This window comes from Pyxicephalus adspersus, chromosome 2, assembly GCF_032062135.1.
Source record: "Pyxicephalus adspersus chromosome 2, UCB_Pads_2.0, whole genome shotgun sequence".
NCBI lineage: Eukaryota > Metazoa > Chordata > Amphibia > Anura > Pyxicephalidae > Pyxicephalus > Pyxicephalus adspersus.
The window spans coordinates 31,107,140-31,129,075 of NC_092859.1; the positions used below are offsets into that span (position 1 = coordinate 31,107,140).

Sequence of the window (21,936 nt, forward strand, 5' to 3'; positions counted from 1 at the left end):
CTCATTATCATATCATATGTTATCACTAATTATTTTACCAGACAAGCTTATTTTTATTGCCTGGGGCTGCGAATGGCTGGCACATAGGGTGAAACAGCTTGGCATCCATTTGTCTGGAGCACTGAAACAGTTTTTTTACTGGACTAGGGCTATGTGCATAAACTGGATAAATGTTGCCTGAGATGATCACAACCATTCATCTTATTCAACAGCCAACAGCAGTGCGTGTACAGCGGTCTCCAGACATTGTTCGTTTGTAACGATGAACCGGGACCAACCGCCATTCCTTGGTGGTGAACAAAGTAGATGGTCTGCCATTTATCCTGCCCTCTCCATAGAACCGAACTTGGCTGTGTGTTATCTCCTGGTGCTATTGATCATTTGTCAAGTATTTAAAACAAATTTGTAAAAAGAACCAACTGGTTTGGCTGCTGTTCGAAAGAATGCAAATGGAAGAATGACAGAGAGGTCAGTCTTCTGCTTCCCCTTCTACTTGGGGGTTAGGAGAAGACCTAAGAGACCTGTTTGTTTGACTGAACTGCAGCAAAAAAAAAAAAAGGGTCCCTGACCTGATAGACACATCTGTGCTATGTGGCAAAACTTTGTAAATCTCAGAACTAGAACAGAAATACAGTACAAATCCCTAGGTGAAAAACCTTTATATATGTATTTCATCTGTCGATTTATCTGTTGGCCAGGTCAATTTTTAAAGTAAAATTGTTTGTTCTTGTCCTGTTTTTACCTGACAATCCAAAAATAATAAAATAAATAAATAATAAAAATCTTATGACTTAAGTAAAATACACAGTGGTTTATATATTTATTTTCAACTTTAATGGACTATTTCACCCAAAACACATATTTTAGCTCTATGATATGAGAATTAAACCACCTGACAGTTTCTTTTGTCTCTCGGGTACTCAATTAGCAAGATTGTTGTCACTTATCAGGGGTTAGACATGGTTTCCATCATCTCCCACATCCTGACATGTGACATGAGGAGCCAAACACACAAAGTCGGACTGGAACATCAAGACCCCCTAAGCAGACAAGAACTAAATTGGGAATTGGGAGCTCTCACTGTTGCACTAAAAGCCTGTACTAGATTTGCAATTCATAGATTTTACTTTTTGCATAGAAATTCTTCTTCAATACAATTAATAATAAGTGATGCTTTAAAAGGGGTTTCCAGTATCTCCAACATTAGATGGAAACCCTTCCTATTTGTCTGATGATTGTATCTGGCAGGGATCACACCTCTTGTAACTAGACGATTGGGTATCCCTGGAGTCCTGCAAAATCAGGTAATTGAGGAACATGGAAAAAACCTTTACCCTTTCTGCAATCATAAAGTCTAGACAAAGCTCCAAAAACTTTCCATGCCCAAACTGAAAAATAGATGTTGATGCTTAGAATCTATGCTTCCAAGAAGAGCTGGCAGAAATCTGTTTAATACATTTTAAAAACTCTATTCTATGCTCATTCTGGGAATTTGGGTTCAGATTTTTGTGATACATTTATTTAGCCTATGAAGAGGACCAACTAATTTGTTGAACTTTGCTATTATAGAAAAATCTGCAGGCCATCACTAACATATTTAACTGTTGCTTGTCCCCTGACCAATTTGCCAATTACCAAGCTTAGCCAATGCTCTGGAATTGGTACACGTTTGATGTTCATTGACACTGAGTCATGTTCCCAAGCTCACCAAACACTTTATGCCCTGATTGGGGGATTGTTGTGACCTCTGAAATACTGTGGAGGTCCCTCCCTTCATCTGAGCAGATATTAATATTAATAGATTTCAGACTCCTAATTCTTTGGTCTAGAGTTCCTATTGGACCTGTTTTATGGATTCTCAACTATAGGCTACCTATTAAAGTTTTATTTTAGCACTGCTTTACCATAGCCACTGTGCTTTATATACATTTAAGTTAAATCCTGCACTTCTTATATATATTTGTTACCTTGGTTTATCAGGAACTTTTTATATTTGCATTATGATAATAGAGTTGGTAAGAATTCTTGAGCAAGCAATTTTGCACAAAATTTGCCCAATTTATTAAATGCAACCAATACATCTGGTGCTTTATCTTCTATGCTATTAGGACAACATGAATTTTTATTAGACTGATCAACAGTGAAAGTGTTAAAGAAGTATTTTATGGGTGAAATGCAAAGTGAGGCATTTTCAGTTCTGGAATTCTTTTTCTACTGCTGGTGTTGGCAGTCAAAGTTCTACTTCCCTTTCTATATTACACATCAATGATTATAGGAAATCACTGTGTATTTGCTCTGGGTCTCTCCCTTGGTTGACTCTTCAGTTGATAACCACAACGTATTATAGTGTCTAGGCTTTCCAGACGTTAGTATTCTTTTACTATGATCATAGAATCTCATTTCGCTTATCAACTGAAGCTACAAGAATTCACATTTCTGCTTGTCAGGAGAACGGTCATTTTAATACTAAGGATTTTGATGCTAAATATTTCCCCAAGATGAGAGTATGTGGATATGGTGCAGTTCACTAGAGAAAGTGAATTTTTTGTACTCAGTCTGACAGTATCCTGATTGAAGTAGAACTAAAGCCAGTTTTTTGTAGAACAGCTAGAGGCCTCTAAAGTTAATTTAATGCTGTCTGTGGGGAGATTTCTCTCTTACTTTTATCCAGTAAGTAAGATAAAAGAAATCAACCCCATGGGCACACAGACAGAAAAAAAAAAACAGACAATGGTGGATGCAGCCAACAGTGGGCCCCTGTGCAGAACTGACTTGTTCCCTCCCACCACCATTGCAATGTGGCTGCTGTGGGGACCCCAAGTTGGCTGGCAAAGGTCCAGTTCCCTTGTGCAGTTCAACAATTTGCACCTCCCTCTGTCTGCCACTGCTGACAGATGTTCTAACATTTTTTGAAAGGTATTTTGCTGAGGTTCAAATCAAAACCAATTGATTTTAATTTGTGGGTATTTGGGCCAGGTATTTGCAGCTTCCAACAAAGTCTTTGGCATTCAACACTTCGAGTGTCGGGTGCCTGTATGCCCTTCTACACATGGTGGTTGCATCCCCTGACCCCTATGTCGCTGCTAAGCCCTGTAGTACTTACTATAGCCGTTGAATATAAAACAAAGCTTTTTGTCAAATTGTTAAAGGAAGACTTTCCCAGAGACTGCAGTTCTTGAATAATATGGATGTAGTAGACATGGACAATGGACATGGTAAGTATAACACCACCTTTCTTACTGTGAAAACATACTTTTAAATTTTTTCAACTGAAAAACAGGGTTATTGAAAAGAGATGAATTGGCAGCCTGGCAGAATGTGGATATATAACTGGTTAGTGAGTTCTGCAAGAATGATTTGTACGGCTCCACCAACCATCCTTAAGTGAAGATCATGTCCCTTGTTTTCTTGGATCCATAATGGAAGTGAAGGAATGTTAATACTTTCTCTTTGAAGAAAGCAGCACTTTTCCTAAGAAACAGAAGAGTTAATCACTATTTCTGCATGACAGAGTTTATGGCACTTGGATATTTCAGGGCTCCAGGTTCAGCTCTGACGTGATGGATGTTGTCTCCCATCAACACCTCATTTGTGGCTTTCAAAGAACTCTTCTCAGAAGCACTGGTGCTTGCTATCCTAATTATCTCCATGGCCTTCATTGGCATGACATCATGACTGTGGGCCTGCTATACCCCAAAGGCCCTCTCCACTGATACGCTCTCTAGAGCGTGCAAGGTAAGGTCTTAGTGCTTGATGGGCCTTAATGTTCTGAAGCTAAGAGTTTAGAGTGTGATATATATACAGGTTTCCTAGCTTTTACAAGCTGTTGAAATGTCACGTGCACAATTGATAAGACCAAAGACCCCTCCAAGGCTAATGGTGTGGTTATGGTCTTCGATGCATAATGAGGCCAACTTGTGTGATCCAGGGATTAGCTGAATCCCTACCTGATCTCTTCACACCTAATACTTTTTTTTATTGGAAGTTCATTAGACATTCAATTCTTTTTTTGAACAACCACAGCTTTATGCTGCAATCAGAGGGGTGTATGGGTAATTTGTTTCAATGTTTGCATCTTAAATGGCCCATAAATGTACATTTCTATACAATGTATTCAAACTAGGTATTAAAGGAAACAGTGGGGGGGGGGGTTATTTTGCTTATCTCTCAATCTTGATATGGTTGGTAGCTGCCACCCTAATCATCTGGCTATAGAACTTTTTGAGTAATTGATCCAAAACATGCAGATCAGGAGCTCTGTTTTTTCTTTGACTTCACTGACAGTATGCTTGTTCTGGGTCAGTGACTTGTATAGGTATAAGCATGTAAAGTTCTTTTTGGGGAAGCTGTTGTTTAGCTGTGGTTTTAATTTGAGATGAGGGTTCTGTCCTTTTGTTCCCTCTTAGAACAAAATATACATAATTAGAAAGATATCAGAACTTGTATCATGCAGCCAGGGGGTCAGAGCTCCTAAGAGCTAAACTACCCAAAATAGCTGAGATTCCAGGTTGTAGTTTAGCTCCACCACTCTGACGAACAAGAAATGTTTCCACAAACCTCTTAAGTAAGTTATTTTCTTGTTCTTGTCTAAAACAAGGCTATTTTCCTGCTTATTGGTTGACCAGTTTAACAATTGACCAGACCCATATCTCTAACTTACAGTGCTCCATCCTCACCCACATCTAATACTGCAGCCATATTGCTAGTCAACAAGCTCTTCCAAACTGCCCATTTTACTAATATTATTTGTTGCTGCAGATTGAATGATGCTGGTTATTTACCACAATAGACTAAGGACATCTTGTAGCAGAAAAAAGGTTTCATAAAGGACCACTCCAGATTAAGGATTAATGTTGCAGCAAAAATTTTTTTAAGTTATTTTATATGTTAATGAGCTCTCAATTGTTCCGGTTTTTATTTTTGTTTGGAGTTCTGCTTTAAGTATCCAAAATATTGGCAGCAATTTGGCTATTGCTTATGGCCTTGTAGAAGCCCTTACTGACTTATATTCCTTGAGACTACTACAGCCAGAATCTATCCAGCTCTGAATCCTGAATGGGGTTTGGAGAGAATGCTTGTAGTCTGCCAGGGCGTGTTTAACATTTCTGCAATACCAAAGTCATCTTTTTATATTTAACATCTGATGAAGAGTGGTGAGGAGGAATCGTGGAAAATAATGCATTAGAAACGCTGAAAAAATGTATGCGATCAGCCATGGACTTTACCCAGGATTCCTGGCACCAGGAGGTTTGCTGTCAGACTTTGGCTGGCACTGTGAAATGATTAGGAAACTGAGCCTTTGTGTATAAATGTATAAATGTTTTCTTTGAAGCCTTAGCTGTTAGATGTATAACCTTGCTACAACAGAAGTGTACTGAGATCTATTGTTGGCATGAACTAGTTGTTATATAGGCGGGATACAAAGCTATGTTTTAAAGAGACCCTGTCAGCAATTTAAGATAAATGCAGCACAGAAACATTAAGTCACCCTAGCAGTAACCCATCTAGTCAATTCAATGCTGCGGTCCCTCACTCCTAATCCAGTTCTGTAGTCCTTTGTTCTTTATCTTCCTATGCAACACTGCAACACCCCACTCCTTCCATCCAATGCCACGGTCCTGTCCCTTGCTGCTCATCTCACATTTTAAGTTGCTGTCTCCTGCTCATCACTCTCTATCTGACACTGCTGTTCCTTACTCCCCATCCAACACTGCTATCTCTCATGGTAAAATTTGCTTTACTCCACCAACTTTCAATTTTATAGAAATGGCACGTTTGCCATAATTCTCCATAATATAATTGTATTAAGAAACTCCAACATAAATAGTGGGAATCCTTTATTTTAGCAATAAAGGGTGTGTAAACCTGGGAACTCAATGGACTTACCCTTTAAACAGTAATGTCTTTTATTTTTGGATGAAGGATGTCAGTATCAGAAAACTTCATATTAATCCTTTTTTTTTTACAGGTAGTAGAGAAGCTGCTTTTACCTATGCCATTACGGCCGCAGGGGTGGCACATTCAGTGACTTCAGCCTGCAGCCAGGGAAACTTCAGTAACTGCGGCTGTGACCGGGAAAAGCAAGGCTACTACAACCAAGAAGAGGGCTGGAAGTGGGGAGGATGCTCAGCTGATATCAAATATGGCATTGAGTTCTCCAGGAAATTTGTGGATGCTCGGGAAATAAGGAAGAATGCCCGGCGGCTCATGAACTTACACAACAATGAGGCTGGAAGAAAGGTAATTCAGAGATTTACAAAAAAAAAAACACTAAATCAGTATTCATTCTTCAAGGGGTTGACCACCTTCAGATGGAGTTGTTAGCTTGTGATTAGCCTTAAGAAATTATTTAATGATACACATGGTACAAAAAAAACAAAAAACACAAGCACACATCAGAACAATCTTAAAAAAAAATCAGAATACTAGAAAGTTAAAAACAATTGATGAAGCTTAGTAGTCATCTAAAGGTGGAAAATAGCTCATTAAAGCCTAACTGTAGACAGAGAGCTAACTAGATGAAATACATATATGCAAACTGGTTACCAGCAAAGCAATTTTGGATTCTCTTGAGTTTCGAGATGAGACTCCCCTGGCAAGACGGCCAGGTTGGTGACCACACTTTTTTGATCTCCAGCAAAGTGAGACAACTGTCTTGCAGCACAGTGATACGAGCTTTACCCTCCTCCTCTCCAAGTACCTCCATGGTAGTAAACTGATTGACTCGGGCAAATGATTTCTCATTCTCCCAGTAAGTAAAAAATCCTGTGCACATGCCCAAATGTCTGAAAGTTTGGCCATGACAGTTTCAATGACCACTTTTCCCCTCTCTCTAATGTATGATCCTAGATTGCCATTGGCAGGAAGTGAAGCCAAATCATTCCTGTTTATTAGTAAAATTGTGGTAGCAAGGTTTTCTCATGAAGGGAATAAAAAATAAAATAAAATATTTGATATATTTTATATTAGCTGACTGTGGCGGAGGGCTCGGAATCCTGTTTATGGTTTAAGCAGCTTGTTTCTGCTTGATATTTCCATCATTACCAACAGTAATACATGGGCGTCTTTGCCAGGTCGTAGGGGGCCATTAGGCTGTGGTCTGATGAAAGAAAGCTTTTGCTGACTCTGCTTGGCTGCCTCTCGTAAACCCTAAAGAGACCCTGTTGCATTTTTTTCAGCTAAAATCTAAAAAACGATAAAATAAATGTGCATTTATGTCTTTCATGTATGTTATCCCTTAAAGCCTCCTTTAGGAGGAATGACACAACCATATATAAAATCACTGTGTGCTTTTAGCCCCCAATAGGACTCTAATAGCCATGAGCCATGATAGCAAACTATCATCATTATTATTGATACTCTAATATTTGGGTTTTAAAGTTGAAACTGTTTCTCTGTCTCTGTTTTTTTGACCTTCTTGCCTCCCTACGCTGTAAAAGGCCTGCTGCAATCTGTCGGAATGCTAACTCCATAATTATATCCTTTAGGTGAGGTAATAGGTGCAGCACATGACTAGGGACCAGATAAAGGCTTGACCAATTGACCTTTCACCTCGCAAGTACAAGAGTTGGCAACACGGTCAGGAAAAGGGTTAATTACTAAATTAGCTCTCTAAAAATGTTCATCAGAACTCTATGGGTCTCAAAGTTAAAAAAGAGTCATAAATACACTACAGAGAATCTCAGCCATTTGCCTAGAGCATCAATTTGTGTATCTACAAGAAATCGGACAATTATTGCATGACTACACAACTGTCAATACAATGGTGACACACCATAGCCTTTACTAGACATGTAACAGGTTTGGTGAAATACTGATACCTGAGTATGCATCTGTTCCCACAGGAAGACATAGGCCAATACAACCTGTGAAGTCAGTGAAATGGAGGTATTATTATTAAACAGGATTTATAGAGTGCCAACATATTACGCAGCGCTGTACATTATTAAAAGTAGGGCTTTGATTATTTCAATATTGGTGTAAGAACTAAAAATTCACATATTTCAATATTTAGGTGTGAAGAAAATGCATAGTGGTTTTCTACTGATTTTTTTATTTTGTTTATAATGTTTGGGTTAAAAAACAAAAAAATTATATGTATATTTTAGTAATCAAAATATAGAATATTTACTTCCAGCAGGTGTAGCTGTAGGCTACCTATTATGTTTCATAGGCTCTCCATTTGATTCTTTGATAAAATATGAACTGTATTTACAGAACCTAATAGCTCAAACTGAAATTTAAACACAAACTGAGGACTTTATGCAATAAATTCACTCTGCTTGGCTTAATCCAGTGTTTTATGTGAAAAAACAAACCTCAAAGCAGACAGCTTTTGCTGTTTTCTTTCTTTAGCTAACTGATGGTGCTCTGGAAATCCTTTGCTGCGTGCTAAAACATTTTGTTTCCTGAACTACAATCAGGTATGTTACAATGGAATGTAGTTAGGTTAATTGGCTTTCACAAATTTTCTTTAGACTGTATTAAAGATCTATGATTATGGAAGGGACATTAGAAGTGACATTATTGTGGGACCCTTTGAGGGACAGTTAGTGACAAGACTTTGGTCTGTAAAGCCTAATATGTCGGCACTATATAAATACTACTTAATATTATTATGAGTAATAATAATAATAATATTAAATGCCAATTAACAAGGTGGATATGTCTATGACAACCTTGGGTAGGAGGAAGTGTGTTAGCCAATGTTGGCCATCAATGGCAAAAAGAAGTACTGCAGGAACAGCTCTAAAATGAAGTGGAGTATTGCATTTAAGCTTACTTTTTTAGCTTTACATAGTTAATATTGTGTTAACTAGAACTAGATTAGGTTTTGTTGTGGTTGGCCTGTAATCATTGGATTCTGAATTTGTAGATGAACCCCCTTGATACAGATGTCCTCAGCAATATACATTGTTAGTTTCTTTGTTCTGGGCCCATAGGTGGCCGATCTACAGTTGGCGCTCAAGGCCAGTGCACCAATTGTTGGCTTCTTCTGAAGGTATATCACTCATTGCCTGATTTATAGACCCAACAAGGCAGCCAGGACTAACAAGTATGTACGCGCATTCACCGCAGGCCCTTAATAATGTCTTCTCAGGTATAGTGAAAGGTGTCTGCATGTTTGCAAAGTGTATAATTATTACGAGCAGCTCACCCAGCTAAATTCCAGATAGGATTCCTGGCATACATGTCATTTTTTATTAGTCGAGGGCTGAGCTCATAAGAACGTTGATTGACGGCTAGCAGAAGGCTGTTATTTTATGTCTACTATGCAGATACAAAGGGCAGTGTACATTTAGCTCCTTTCAACATCTGCTTTAAGAATGTGCAGCTCCCCACAATGATCGTCCCAAAACAAACAGACAGCACTGTAAACCAACGTAAAATCCTGCGTAACGGCATGCTGTCTATATAATGCATCCCTCTAGAAGCCACTATGGTACTTCCTGCAAAATATGTGTGTATAAACAGTTTATTTTTTACAAATATAATATACAATATTGGTGACTAATAAGGCATGTCCAGCCAAAACTTTCTTTCTAGCTTTTTTGATAAAATATTGAATGCTTAGAACCCCTGTCAGGTCTTCACAGCCATCCAATGCTTCCCCTCATTTCATAGGAATTAATAACTCTTCAACAGCAATACAGCAAGAAAAAACGTTTTAGTAAAGCAGGGGATGGCTAAAACTTTAATTTCTCTCCTTGTCCTTGTTACATATTTTTATGAACTTCGTGCATACCTCCCGAGAGTCACAGATTTTTGGGACTACCCTGCATTTTCATCCAAATTTTGTAGTACCTCTGGTTTGTCCTGCCCCTGTCTTTTGCCTGAGGTGCTTAGATCAGAATAATGTTGCACTCATTTCTTCCAGATCAGTGGTATTTAACTTACTTTATATGGGGGGGGGGGCCAAATGTGACCTCTGAAATCATCAAAAAGCTGTACAAAAAATTCATGAATGTAGTGCTACAGATATGTAAAGTAGATGGTCAGAGACTTGAGACATTGTACAAACAATGGTCAAAGACTGCAGGCTTGCTATAGGGATTGTTGATAACCAGGGCCATTGAACATGCTTCAGGGGACTGTGAAAGACTAGAGACAAGTTACGTGAGACTACTGGAGATCACTGCTATTACAACCCCTTTCCAAATCAGTTCTTCCATGTCTGAGCTTCTTGTCACCCCCTTAAAATGTCTTGTGCCACAGTGTTACCCAGTTGTCTCACATGAAGTGACTCACATGCTCCTTTAAAAGCAAACAAAATAGGTATTTTTCTCCAAACAGAAAAGAGGAATTTGAAGTATATGTTAAACTTTTATTTGATCTGTTTTCGTCTGGTAAGTATACTAATATGTTACATCTTTAAAAATCCTGCTAGAAAACTTGTGAGCCATTAACTTCTTGTGCTCTTCTTGTATATCATTTATATTTTCCCAGCTATAACTGAAGACTACAAAATCACAGGTCTCCATGTTATGTAGAGTTAGTGAGGGAAGGGTTATATCATATCTTCGGAGCCTAGGAAGTAAGTGTGTCATAGGAAGTAAGGCAGAATCAACAGATAAAACTAAGGTAAAAAAGGGGGTAAAAAGAAAACTTTTAAGCTGCAGTACTTGATAAATGCATATGCAGACGAAAAAGGGGGGTTCCGGGAGCCTAATGGTTTTTCGGTTTTAGGTAATCAGGGGCTCCTGGCATCTGCTGAAAAGCTGGTTAGATATATATCCCTTGGCTTCTGACCAGAGCTGGGGATTCCATAGAGGATTCTGTCCTCAGAAGCTGGCGGAAACTGAGCCAACAATGGTAGTGATGTACCTCAAAGAGGATCATTTTATAAAGAATGCAGATGAAGATGCTGCCAAACATTTGTGAATATTAACTTACAGTTTAGAAAGAATATTCTTCTCTGGCCTCTGGCCTTCCAGCCTAAAGGTGCATGTACGTCCTGTACACAATGGCAACCAGAACCTTTATGCCTTTTTTCACCTAGTGTTCTTCCAGGTTCAGGAACATCAGCCATCCAAAATGCTTAAGTGTAGACTAATTGTAGACTTCTAGCTGTGCAGTTGCTTTTCCCCCTCTAGAGAAAGAACCACACTGCAACCACCATTGCACTTAACTGAAGGACAAAGCTTTGACAACCGCTGCGGTTGACTTTAAAGACTGCTCCAGGGCACATAAAAGAGGGCGTCCAGGAGCAACCAGGAATGTTATTCTGAAAGAGGCCTTAGTTTGCTAAGGTTTTGTGTATCTAATCTATCCTTGTGTATCCTAATTTATCCTTTTTTATACCTTGGTGTCCCTGCAACCTTTTTCGGCCACTTGCTCAGGACTGGCTTCCTAATAGTGACAGTAGTGGAATGTGCCTGCTTTGGCTTGTGACAACATAGGTGGGCAGTTGGCAGATAAGAGTATAGCATTGTCACTCCATAACAGGAAGTGTTTGAGTAAGGAACTTCATAACAGAATCACCAAGTATTTTTTTAACAAATGCAATGATAAAGTGAATAAAAATGAAAAAAAAAAACTTTGCAATTCCAATAACATAAAAATTTGGGATTTCACTCACCTACTTTAAATTATGTTTATTAGAGTGACTTTACTGCTTACTTAGCAACAAAAAATACAATTTAGTTTGTTGCTTAAAAAATTCATGGTACTATAATATTATATATGTTTTTGTTTCATATACAGATACTCGAAGAGCAGATGAAACTGGAATGCAAGTGTCATGGAGTTTCAGGCTCCTGCACCACAAAGACCTGCTGGAACACTTTGCCCAAATTTCGGGACATTGGCTTTATTTTAAAAGAGAAATACAATGACGCGGTGCATGTGGAAGTAGTCCGGGCCAACCGGCTTCGCCAGCCCACCTTCCTCAAGATTAAAAAGATCAAAAACTACCAAAAGCCCATGGAGACAGACCTGGTGTACATTGAGCGATCTCCGAACTACTGCGAAGAAGACAGTGCCACAGGTAGCGTGGGGACTCAAGGTCGGTTGTGTAACCGCACCTCTCCACATGTGGATGGATGTGATCTTATGTGTTGTGGCCGAGGATACAACACCCATCAGTACACCAAAGTTTGGCAGTGCAACTGTAAATTTCACTGGTGCTGTTTCGTCAAGTGCAACACATGCAGTGAAAGGACAGAGGTTTTCACCTGCAAGTAGCGCAACCAACCAGGAAACCTATATAGCAGGACCACTGTGGCTCCATTTTGCACACTTGATTTTCTTTTTCTTAAGAAAATTCACCCTTACAGGCAGGGAGGGGGAAACATTTCTTTTGTTAAGCATTGGCTGTTCCATCGGGTGAATGGCACCTTTACATGCTGGAGGGTTTTTGTGTAGCTATTTATAAAAATTGTATGTCACGCAGAGGAGATTCAAATAAAAAAATTATCTGTACACGAGGGTTGTAGGACTACAACGGAGGGACCAAACGAACAAAACTATTTTCAATAGTCTCATCTATTGGATAAAACTACAATTCGCTTCACCTGCCAGTCACACTGGAATAACTGGACATTAAAAAAAAAGAAAATTATTATTATTAATTTATGTTTTAATAGTATGAACAAATTCAGAGCACTAACGGGTAGTTTGTGTCTTAATTCTCTACTAAATGTTAAGCTTAGAGATGTCTGACTTACCATAAATCTTGTATATGTTGTTTTTCTAACTATTTTCCATGCTACTGAGCTCTCGATAAAAGGGGTCTTAAACTTTGCATTTGCATTCTTTTTTTTTCTGAAGCAGATCTACTTTAGAATAGCTTTTGTTTCACTTTCCTAACACTGTTCAGATCTACTGTTTTAATCTAACTAGGTGATCTTAAAATTCTGGGGTAAAAAGTAAAACATCAAACAGAAAAATAGTGCATAATCACCAGACCTTACAATGACCAACAACTACCAATATAAACAAGTTCTGAGTAAGAGAGTGACTTGGTTAGGATGAGAAGGAACATGAAAATTTGCATCCTAAAATAATAGAAACTTTAAAAATGACGGGCTATTTACATTTGTTTACCACTTTCTGTGTTTGAGAGCTAGAAACCACCTATTCCTGTATCCCACATTTCCATATTGGCCCCATATGACCAATGAGCCATGAGCCAAGGAGATAACTAGGTTACTTTATAGAAGGCTTTGACATGGAAGAAAAGCCAAAAGGTTTGTTTGGTTAACATTTTGGGTAGAGTGGAGAAGCGTTGAACCAATATCTGGCAATTTTTTGCTGCCTTTGTCCAGTTGTGGAGATTTCGCATCACTTTCTTTCCTTTCTAACACAAAAGGAAATAGAAAATCTTTGCAAATTAAGGAAGTAGGTACTGGTGTCCTTGCTGAAGGATTGTTCCTCAATAATTCTCTAGTGACAACTGAAAACTTTTTGATTTTGCCTTACTTTCAATAATCTCCTGGACACATAGAGAGACTGAATCTCCTCACTAGGGATGCTAAGAGCACTAAAAGGTTGATAAAGGTTCTAATCCTTCCATACTCTATACAAAAAATGCTTTACTTTACATACACTTAAAAAAAACTGCTTTGTCTTAGTCTATAAGCTCTGTAGCTCTTGTTCTAGCACGTGCAATCACCTGAGATATTGACATTTTTGTGCAGGTTATGTGAGCAGAGACGGGACTCAGTGCTGAGGTATTTGAATAAGCTGGGGGAAGGGGCTACATATTTCATATTCTATGTGTAACTTGGCGGGTGACAACTGACATCTTTAGTGAAAGGTGCTGAGAGCTGTAGATTTAAGGCGCTGGTGAGGTGCGCTTAGCTTTTGACAGGAATCAGCGCTGATAAAACAATAGGTAGTGATCCAGAGTAGCCCAGGGCCAGTGGACACCCTTTGACCAATACAAGAGACCTACAAACTCCAGTATGTGTTTTCAGTCTTCACTGATGTTTTTTTTAACTCATTTTACCAAATTAGTGAGTGCAGCAGGGACATTAGATTGTAAGTTTTGAGAGGCAGGAACTGGTGTTACTGGGGCCAAAATGTTGGGCCTTAAAATAGAGCCACATACATACACCTATTTTTGTATATGACATCCTCCACTTTTTAGGGAGGGTTATTTCCCAAAGATTTGGAGTTTACCTGAGAAAATATGTGCCCCTGGTTTTTTCAATTTTTAAGGTCAGGTTCAGATGTTGAATAATATAACCTCTCTCAACTGGCATTCAAATTTATGCCAAGGTGTTCAGTGGTGTTAGGGTCAGGACTCGTACCCTTGTGCGGCTTAATTCCCTCTTTCTCATCAACTAGTGCCATGTTCATCTGTTTCTTCGGGATATTCACTGGGAAGACTGCTTTACATTCTCCTGCACATGCATACTGTGATCTTTGCAGACATGGGTATGTCGGTAAGTTACTGATTCTGTCTCCCTGGAGATTTTTCTGGTTGTGTTAGTATGGTACTAAATTTGTTTCTGCAGACGTGTCTGGTTGTTTCAGTAAGACACAAATTATGTCTCTTTGGACATGTTTGTGGTTGTGTCTCTATAATACTGAATCTGTCTCCGGGGATATGTATGTGATTTTGTCAGTACAATACTACTTCTGTTTCTGCGGACATGCTTGTTGTGTCAGTACAGTGTCAATAATGTATTTGCAGGTATTCTTGCTGTGTTAGCATGCTAATGATTTTGTCTCTGGAATAATGTTTCTTGTTGCTTCAGTGGAATATTGATTCCTTCTCATTCAACGTATTTGTGGGAGCTTGAGTATAATACTTATGTTGTCTCTGCAGATATGTTTCTGTCAGTATGGACATGTTTGTGGAAGTCCCAGTAGCATGTTTTGGGGGATCAATCCAAAGCAGTTGTTGAGGGGGTAAAGGTCCAAGGGAGAAAAAAAGTTTTATCTTGCCCTGCTATTCTTGCATTATAACACAATGGTTCAATTCTGTAAAATGAATTGCTATAAGTTGATACTGATGTGACAGAATGTCACATGGTAGAAGATGTCCAAAAACAAGCAAAAAAAAAGTAATAAAAAAGTAGGTAAGAATATGAAAATTACACAGGTCAACAAAAACGTAGTTTTGATAATCATCAGAAAACACAGCAAACATTTCTAAATCAGTTTTTGAGCAGATTTCAGATCTGTTTTCAGTTTTTCCCTAACATGTTCAGTTCCTGAGTTATGGGTAATAGTTAACATTGTACGTGCATGTATTTTGTACTAAAAAGTATGCACCATTGAGATGAATGTTAATACATCTTCAGTGTGAAGTAAAATAAGGCACACTGTGTTATAGATCTAATGAGCAGTGTCAGTCAGGTACCATTGTGTCTTCAGAAATGGTTAGAGTATGATTTTCTTGTGTACTCTTTCGATTGTCGGGGTACAGCATCTATCAGTAGTCAGTCATCATACTTTCATTCCAGAAACCTTGGTAGTGGTGCTCCATTACCTAAATGTCCTGGTGAAAACTCCTTCTCCTTACGCATCACTCACCATACCAAGATTTTCTGGGAAGAATTCTAGATGTGAGTGCAAGAAATGTATTTTTAACGACATGCAACTACCCAGTTTCTGCTATGAATCAAGCAGATTCGGAAGGATCCTTTTACGCAGGAGACCTATGGTTGCCCAGGAAATTTTCATACAAGCTTCTAGCTCAGGTGCTGAATGAGAGAGATTGTTTAAAAACTTCATCCTGCAAAAGAGACTTGATCTGTGGCCCTATAAATATCTCTTCCTTCATTTTTGCCATGCTTACGTTTGGAAACTTCTCAACAAGGTACTGAAAACCCATGGAGTTTGATTTACCCATGGCTTTTACAAGATTCTTCATCAAGCCTAAATATGAAGAGGTGGTAGAAATATTTTATGCGAATCAACCAGAGGCAGAATTTTGACACTGCTTGTTCCGGGCTTTTAGGTATCTCTTGGTAGCCAATCACACTTGACTGTGGTGGTCTCCTGTTAATTAGTCTCCTGTTAATGGTCTCCTGTTAATTAGGCTGTCTCACAGGCATAGGAAACACCAACATTTTGTGAATCCTCCTTGCATTCCCATTAGCAAGCCAATGACCTTCAGATCCCCACAGATGTTCCACTGGTGTGTTTTTTACTGGATTGCTTCAAGTAGTAAATTCATGTTGTCATAGGACTCCTTTAGGTTAACAGAATGGGCGATCGGTAAACTTGTTTTGGAATTACCATTATGCAGTAAGACTGCTTTCAAGCTTCCTTTAGAGGAATCAATGAAGATACGCCATTCAGATGGAACATGCTCTTGTGGCAAACTGTTAAAGAGTGCATTTATATCATGACAGTAGCACAGTGAGCCGTCACTAATGAAGAGCGTTGTCAAGTTATGATTTCGTTTTCTGTAGTCAGTTACAGTTACACCCTTTGCAAGCAAGTGTGTCATCATGGGGAACAGGCCTAATTGCAGAATCGAGGCTATGATATACAGTCTTGTGCTTAGTATTACCTGAGAATCAACTTTTGTTAACGCGGCAAAAATACCAGTCGATTAGATGGTCTTGCTGCTTTACGCCGATTTAGCCAGATTTTTAACAACTAGTCAAGATGACATGTGGAGCCCAAGATTTATCCTGGTCACCAAGTGGACAGCCAAAATATAATCTGTAAGTTCTGTGGTAATTTGGCGACGTTGTGCTTTACTCGTGAATGAACTACACACGTAATAGAAAATGTATGGATCAATAAGGCAATTCCTTGGCATGATGACAAATGAAATCAATCGCAGTTAGTGCCGTCTCACCTTAAAAAAAGAAAACTGTCGTTAAATGTTGTAATATGTTAAGACTATTTATAACGAATTTCACACAATATATAATTAGCTGCATCACAAAAACTAGACGTGCAAGAGAACTGAACACAGATTTGAAATACTACAAAGCCCACATAAAATTATATCTGATAAAAATGACATGTTGACCTGTGTTGTTATTAGTGCAATGTCTATCTGCCTACCTATTTATGTGTGGCTTCATTTGGCCTTTTTGACTTTACACACTACAGCAATATATTGGTTTTGTGGGTAATACTGGTGTAATTTTGAGTTTGCTTTTCACTAGAATTGTTACCCAAAAGATGTTTGTATGTTCTCCCTGATTTTTTGCAATTTTTCTTGAGTATTCAATCTATTTCATAATTGTAAAACATAAGGACTGGCTTTTGAATAAGCATGTGTGTATCTAAGTCAAACAACATGAAAAGTACGCATAATTGAAGTTTTCCCAACAGGCCGAAAAAGCCACCAACTTAGGTGGGCCAAGCGATCCTTATCTGCTGCCTGTCAATCTTCCTGGCTCCTTCTCTCTGGATCACAGGCTGCTCACAAAAATACTAAACCTTCAACAGGCCATTTTTTTTACCTGTTAACCCTTTGTGGAATGGAGCATTGTTTTCTTATCTCATATAGAAACAACAGTTTTTGAAAAAAAACCTCTACCCTTCTACTAAGTTATCTCAGGTGGCCCAAAGCTCAGCATAATCCCCACTGCTACAGCAGACTGCTGGCCTATCCCAGAGATAATATCCGAGACAAGCCAACCCAGGAATGAGGTACCGTGCTTTGAGCTGGCAGGACAGGCTATGGCCTTGACTGCTCTTGACAGGAAAGAATGAGGAAGTTAATCAGTTTTTCATCCTGATAGACAGGAAAGCATTGGCTTCAGGTTACAGGTTGATTTTTGCAATTTGAAATTCTCTGAAGCATCACTTTCTCTAGCAGTTTGTCAACAAAGCAGAAAACTTTTTATTCATTACTTTTTCTAAGTTATTCATGACTTTTCTAAGCCAACATACTTTAGACTGATCACTGCATAACAGAGGGATATGGGCTAAAGGGTTAGTCAAGTTATACATATTTCATTTTATAAGGGAATAATGCAATATTTCAAATCCACATTTAGGTGTTCAGTGGATGCAAGAGTCAAACCACCTGCCAACTTCATATATTCCTCAGGGACCCTATTTGTGAGATGTCTGTTCTAAGTTTATGGTACTGCACAACTTCTGTAACAATTATGGAGACTGCAACAAAAGGAACATGCCTGCACACTAAAAACCCAATCTCCCAGCAGGACAGGAGCTGCATCTGGTTATATGGCAGAGTTTTTACTGTTGGATTACCCAAAACCATTAAAGAAACTATATTTAAATCACACTAACATACTCAAGGATTTGTACACCCAACAATAAACCTTTCTTATCTGTTCTTTTCTGATGAGTTAAAATAACCAAGAAAAAGGTTTTGGTATATCAGTTTAATAAGTGCAAACATGTAACTGTTGATTTTGTCAGAAATCTTGTGAACTTCATTTTCTGTGAAGTGTACTGCACTCACATAAAAAAGTAAGTATACATCATAAAATAGTTTGAAAAGACAAACATTAGATCTTCATCATAGTGTATACATATAAAGGGAATAAATATAGTAGTGGGTATATTCATTCTAGTAGTGTAAATGAATGAAAATGCAGATTTATTATATAAAACATAAATGCATCAATGTGTTTACTACCATTTCAGATCCATTACATTAAAATCACGTGTTCAGAGCTCCTTAGGTAGCATGAAGGTGAAACTTGTCTTAATTAAACCCTAGATAACTAGGGTATAGTGTTCGCTTTGCTACTGCCTTGTGTAATGTCATTATGAAAAAATGAAAAAAAGCTCCCTAAGGTCATCAGAAAGAAAGGGAACAGTCTGGAAAGGGCTTAAAAAGTGCCAAACTATTTGAACCTGTCACTGTATGGAAACTATTCTGGAAGTGGTAGAGATTTTAAATGACTGCTAATTTTTTGAGAACTAGGCAACCCTTCAACTCACAGAACATCAAAATTTATACTGTGAGATCCTCAGGTAACACATGAAACATTTAGGGCCCGATTTATTAAAGCTCCCAAGGCTGGAGAAGATGCATTTTCATCAGTGCATCTGGGTGATCCAGCAAACCTGGAATGGACCTGGTCCGGGATTCAAAACATTTACTAGCAAAAAGCAAATGACTTTGGAGAAATCCATTCCACATTTGCTGGATCACCCAGATTCACCGATGAAAGTGTATCCTCTACAGCCATAGAGAGCTTTAATAAATCAGGCCCTAAGTGTTTCATGAGTTACCTGAGAATCTCCCAGTGTAAATTTTGACATTATGCACCAATACACAGGGTGCGCCACAAAAGAAACCTTTGTAAAGTACAGAAGAGCAAGACTACAGTTTTCTATTGAACACATAGGCAAAGACTTCTGATTCTCTGAAATTCAAAAATAAAATTGCCTCACTAAAGTAACAGTATACATGTCGGGTGTCAACCACAGCCTTCATTTCATGAAAATAACTCTATAGCATTTGGAAAGCAAAGGGATGGAAATATTGTGATCTCAGGTTGCTTTGGTGCTGCAGTGCATTGGCATCTTGCAGCAATCAAACTAGCTATGAATTCTGCAATTATCAAAATGTGCTTGATGAAAATGTTAGCCATCTGTCGAATGTTAACGTTGAACCAAAAATGAATCATTCAATGTGATAAGGATCTGAAGCATCTAGAAAGTAATTGAGGGGTGATACAAAATGTTAGGGTTTGATACAATCCAATGGGAACACTTATTTTTCACTTTGGGAATTTTTTTTTTTTTTCCTTCAAATTTCGTTCAATGCAACGGTTGTGCAGGAGGAAAATGAAGTGAGGTGAAACTCCTAAATGGTACTGCAGAAAATAAACTGGTAGGGGTTTTAGCCCTTCTCTTCTTTATCTTAAACTGAAAAGAAAGTTTAGCTATACATACACTGTCATCTGAACTCCAGTAAAACAGTTTCACAGATTCCTTCTGGGAGCCAGAAGGAATACATGTATAAACTGTGTAACCCTACAAAGGATTTGTAATTCTGTTTAGTTAGTCCAGAGATTTTCACAGCAGACATCACATCCAGATTGGTGACCTTACTTTTGTATGCTTCAGTTAGATAATACAATTCAATCACCCCCCAATTCTCAGCCTTTTTAGGGACAATATAGGAGTAGGAGCAGAATGATGAGGTCATTACTCTCTTACTGTCAGCATTTTTCTTGGCAACACATGCACATGCAAAATGTAAGTGCAATTACCCTAGCCGTACCCCCCCACCCCAGTGTTCCCCCTCTCTCCCAGTCTGGCTATGTACTGTTGTATGAGGTCTTACTAGTGTCTATTTTATTCTTGCAATAGATGCATAATACATTTACTATTTTATTGATTATATATCTGAATTCATTGGTATTTCGATGTGTCTAGAGTTCAGCTTTAAGGATCACTTCTCAGCGTGTGTGGCTTTACTTTTGCTTGTTCTCCAGTCTTGAGAAGTTTAATGTATTGTCTGATAATATTTAACTGATGAAATCATTTTAGGTGCTGTTACACCGATGACTCACTCAGACCCAGGAACTGGGAGCCACACAAAGACTTTATTCATGGCATCAGAGTCATTTATGTGACAACTCACTGTGCTCACAACATTCACCAATGGAAGGTCACAAGTCACTCTTAGGTATAGACAGGTTGGTTAACAGAAAGGGGATAAAAAATGTAAAGGAAGCTAAGTATTGACATCATGATCTATCATCTAGGATGATTAACTATAGCTGTGCAATCAGAGGTTATCTTTTCTGTTGGCTTATCTTTTCTTTTTAATGGCTTCTAATGACCATGAAGCACAAACGGTAACCTTAAAAATATTATAAACGGTCAAAAGAAAAACATAAGAGAGTAGGGTGAAACCTACCTGTGGCCACTTCAAGCATTCAATTGTGTGCAGAAGACCGTCACTTTACCATGGAATTTTTATAAATCAAATCCTGGTTCATTTCATCTTGATGATCCTTTCACCCAGCTAAAACGAGAGAGAACCCAAAACCATCTACCCACACCAAACCTCAAACCTGAGGCTTGTAATATGTGATGTTAGCTTAGTAGTGGTGCAGGCCTGACTTAAAAAATGAAAAGTCATAATGCCTATAGAACATTTTGGGTATCTAACTTATGCATTTTTAACTCAGTTGCAGTTGGACTTCTGGTAGCATATCCTATTATTTGGAGATTCCAATTAAATATTTTAGGTGAATTCCATCTTCACACATACACAATGAGCTGGAATTATTAAAACTCCCCAAGAATGGAGAAGATAGAATATCAAGGGTGAACCTAAGTGATCCAGCAACCTTGGAATAGATTTGGTCCAGGACTGAAAACATTTGCCAACTGAGAGCAAATGATTTTTCCGTATTGCCCAGGTACACCTATGATAAATCAGGGCTATTAATTTACTATTCCTTTTTTAGCTTCGTTCTGTCCTAACTTTTAAGTCTGAAAATTCTGCCACATTTTAAAGATATGGAAGTAGACAGATATATCCTAAAACAGCCTTTCTCCATCTTTTTACCAAGAAGGTAAATTTATAATAGTAAAATAATTTTCAGGCTTTAGGCAACTGGTGCTAAAATTTATTTATTGGGGGTCAGTGGAAGAATGTCCATTCCACAGTGGTGGTCAGCATGCCAATCCAGTCAGCGGGAAATATTGTATCAATATTGAAATATTGTATCTTTCTATAGTTTGCCTGAGTCTGAGAAATTTCTGCACTGCCCCCAGTGGTGACATTATCTAACAGCGGCGTATTTTCACAATCGTGGGAAATTTTCTTTATTGCATATCTCCCAGCTGTGTTTTTTTAACAATGAGCACTGGAGTAAAAACACAACAGAGCATGCCTGGCTCTCTGAGCTCTCAATAATCTGGCTTAGTGGCATTTTACATCATAAAATCTGCTGCACAGAGTTTATACAGCATACATGTAACAATGGAATGCAGAGACTTGGGCCTGCACCATCAAAGGGCAGCTTTAGGAATAACAAAATAATATCTGGCATCTAACTGATTGCTTTGGGCAAT

General features: G+C 38.4%; 1 protein-coding gene across 2 annotated transcripts in view; it reads left to right on the top strand.

Annotated features, from left to right (window-relative positions):
* Positions 1–12,761, top strand: part of WNT7B (Wnt family member 7B) — a 65,053-nt gene extending 52,292 nt beyond the window's left edge. The window contains exons 3-4 of one of the 2 annotated variants that reach the window (XM_072400271.1): positions 5,969–6,240; positions 11,704–12,759. In XM_072400271.1, coding sequence (XP_072256372.1) covers positions 5,969–6,240; positions 11,704–12,183 — 752 coding nt within the window. In that variant the 3' untranslated portion in view covers positions 12,184–12,759. Of the gene's footprint in view, positions 1–5,968; positions 6,241–11,703 lie in introns of both variants that reach the window. The other variant, XM_072400270.1, reaches the window with a different exon arrangement.
* The last annotated feature ends 9,175 nt before the right edge of the window (positions 12,762–21,936 follow it).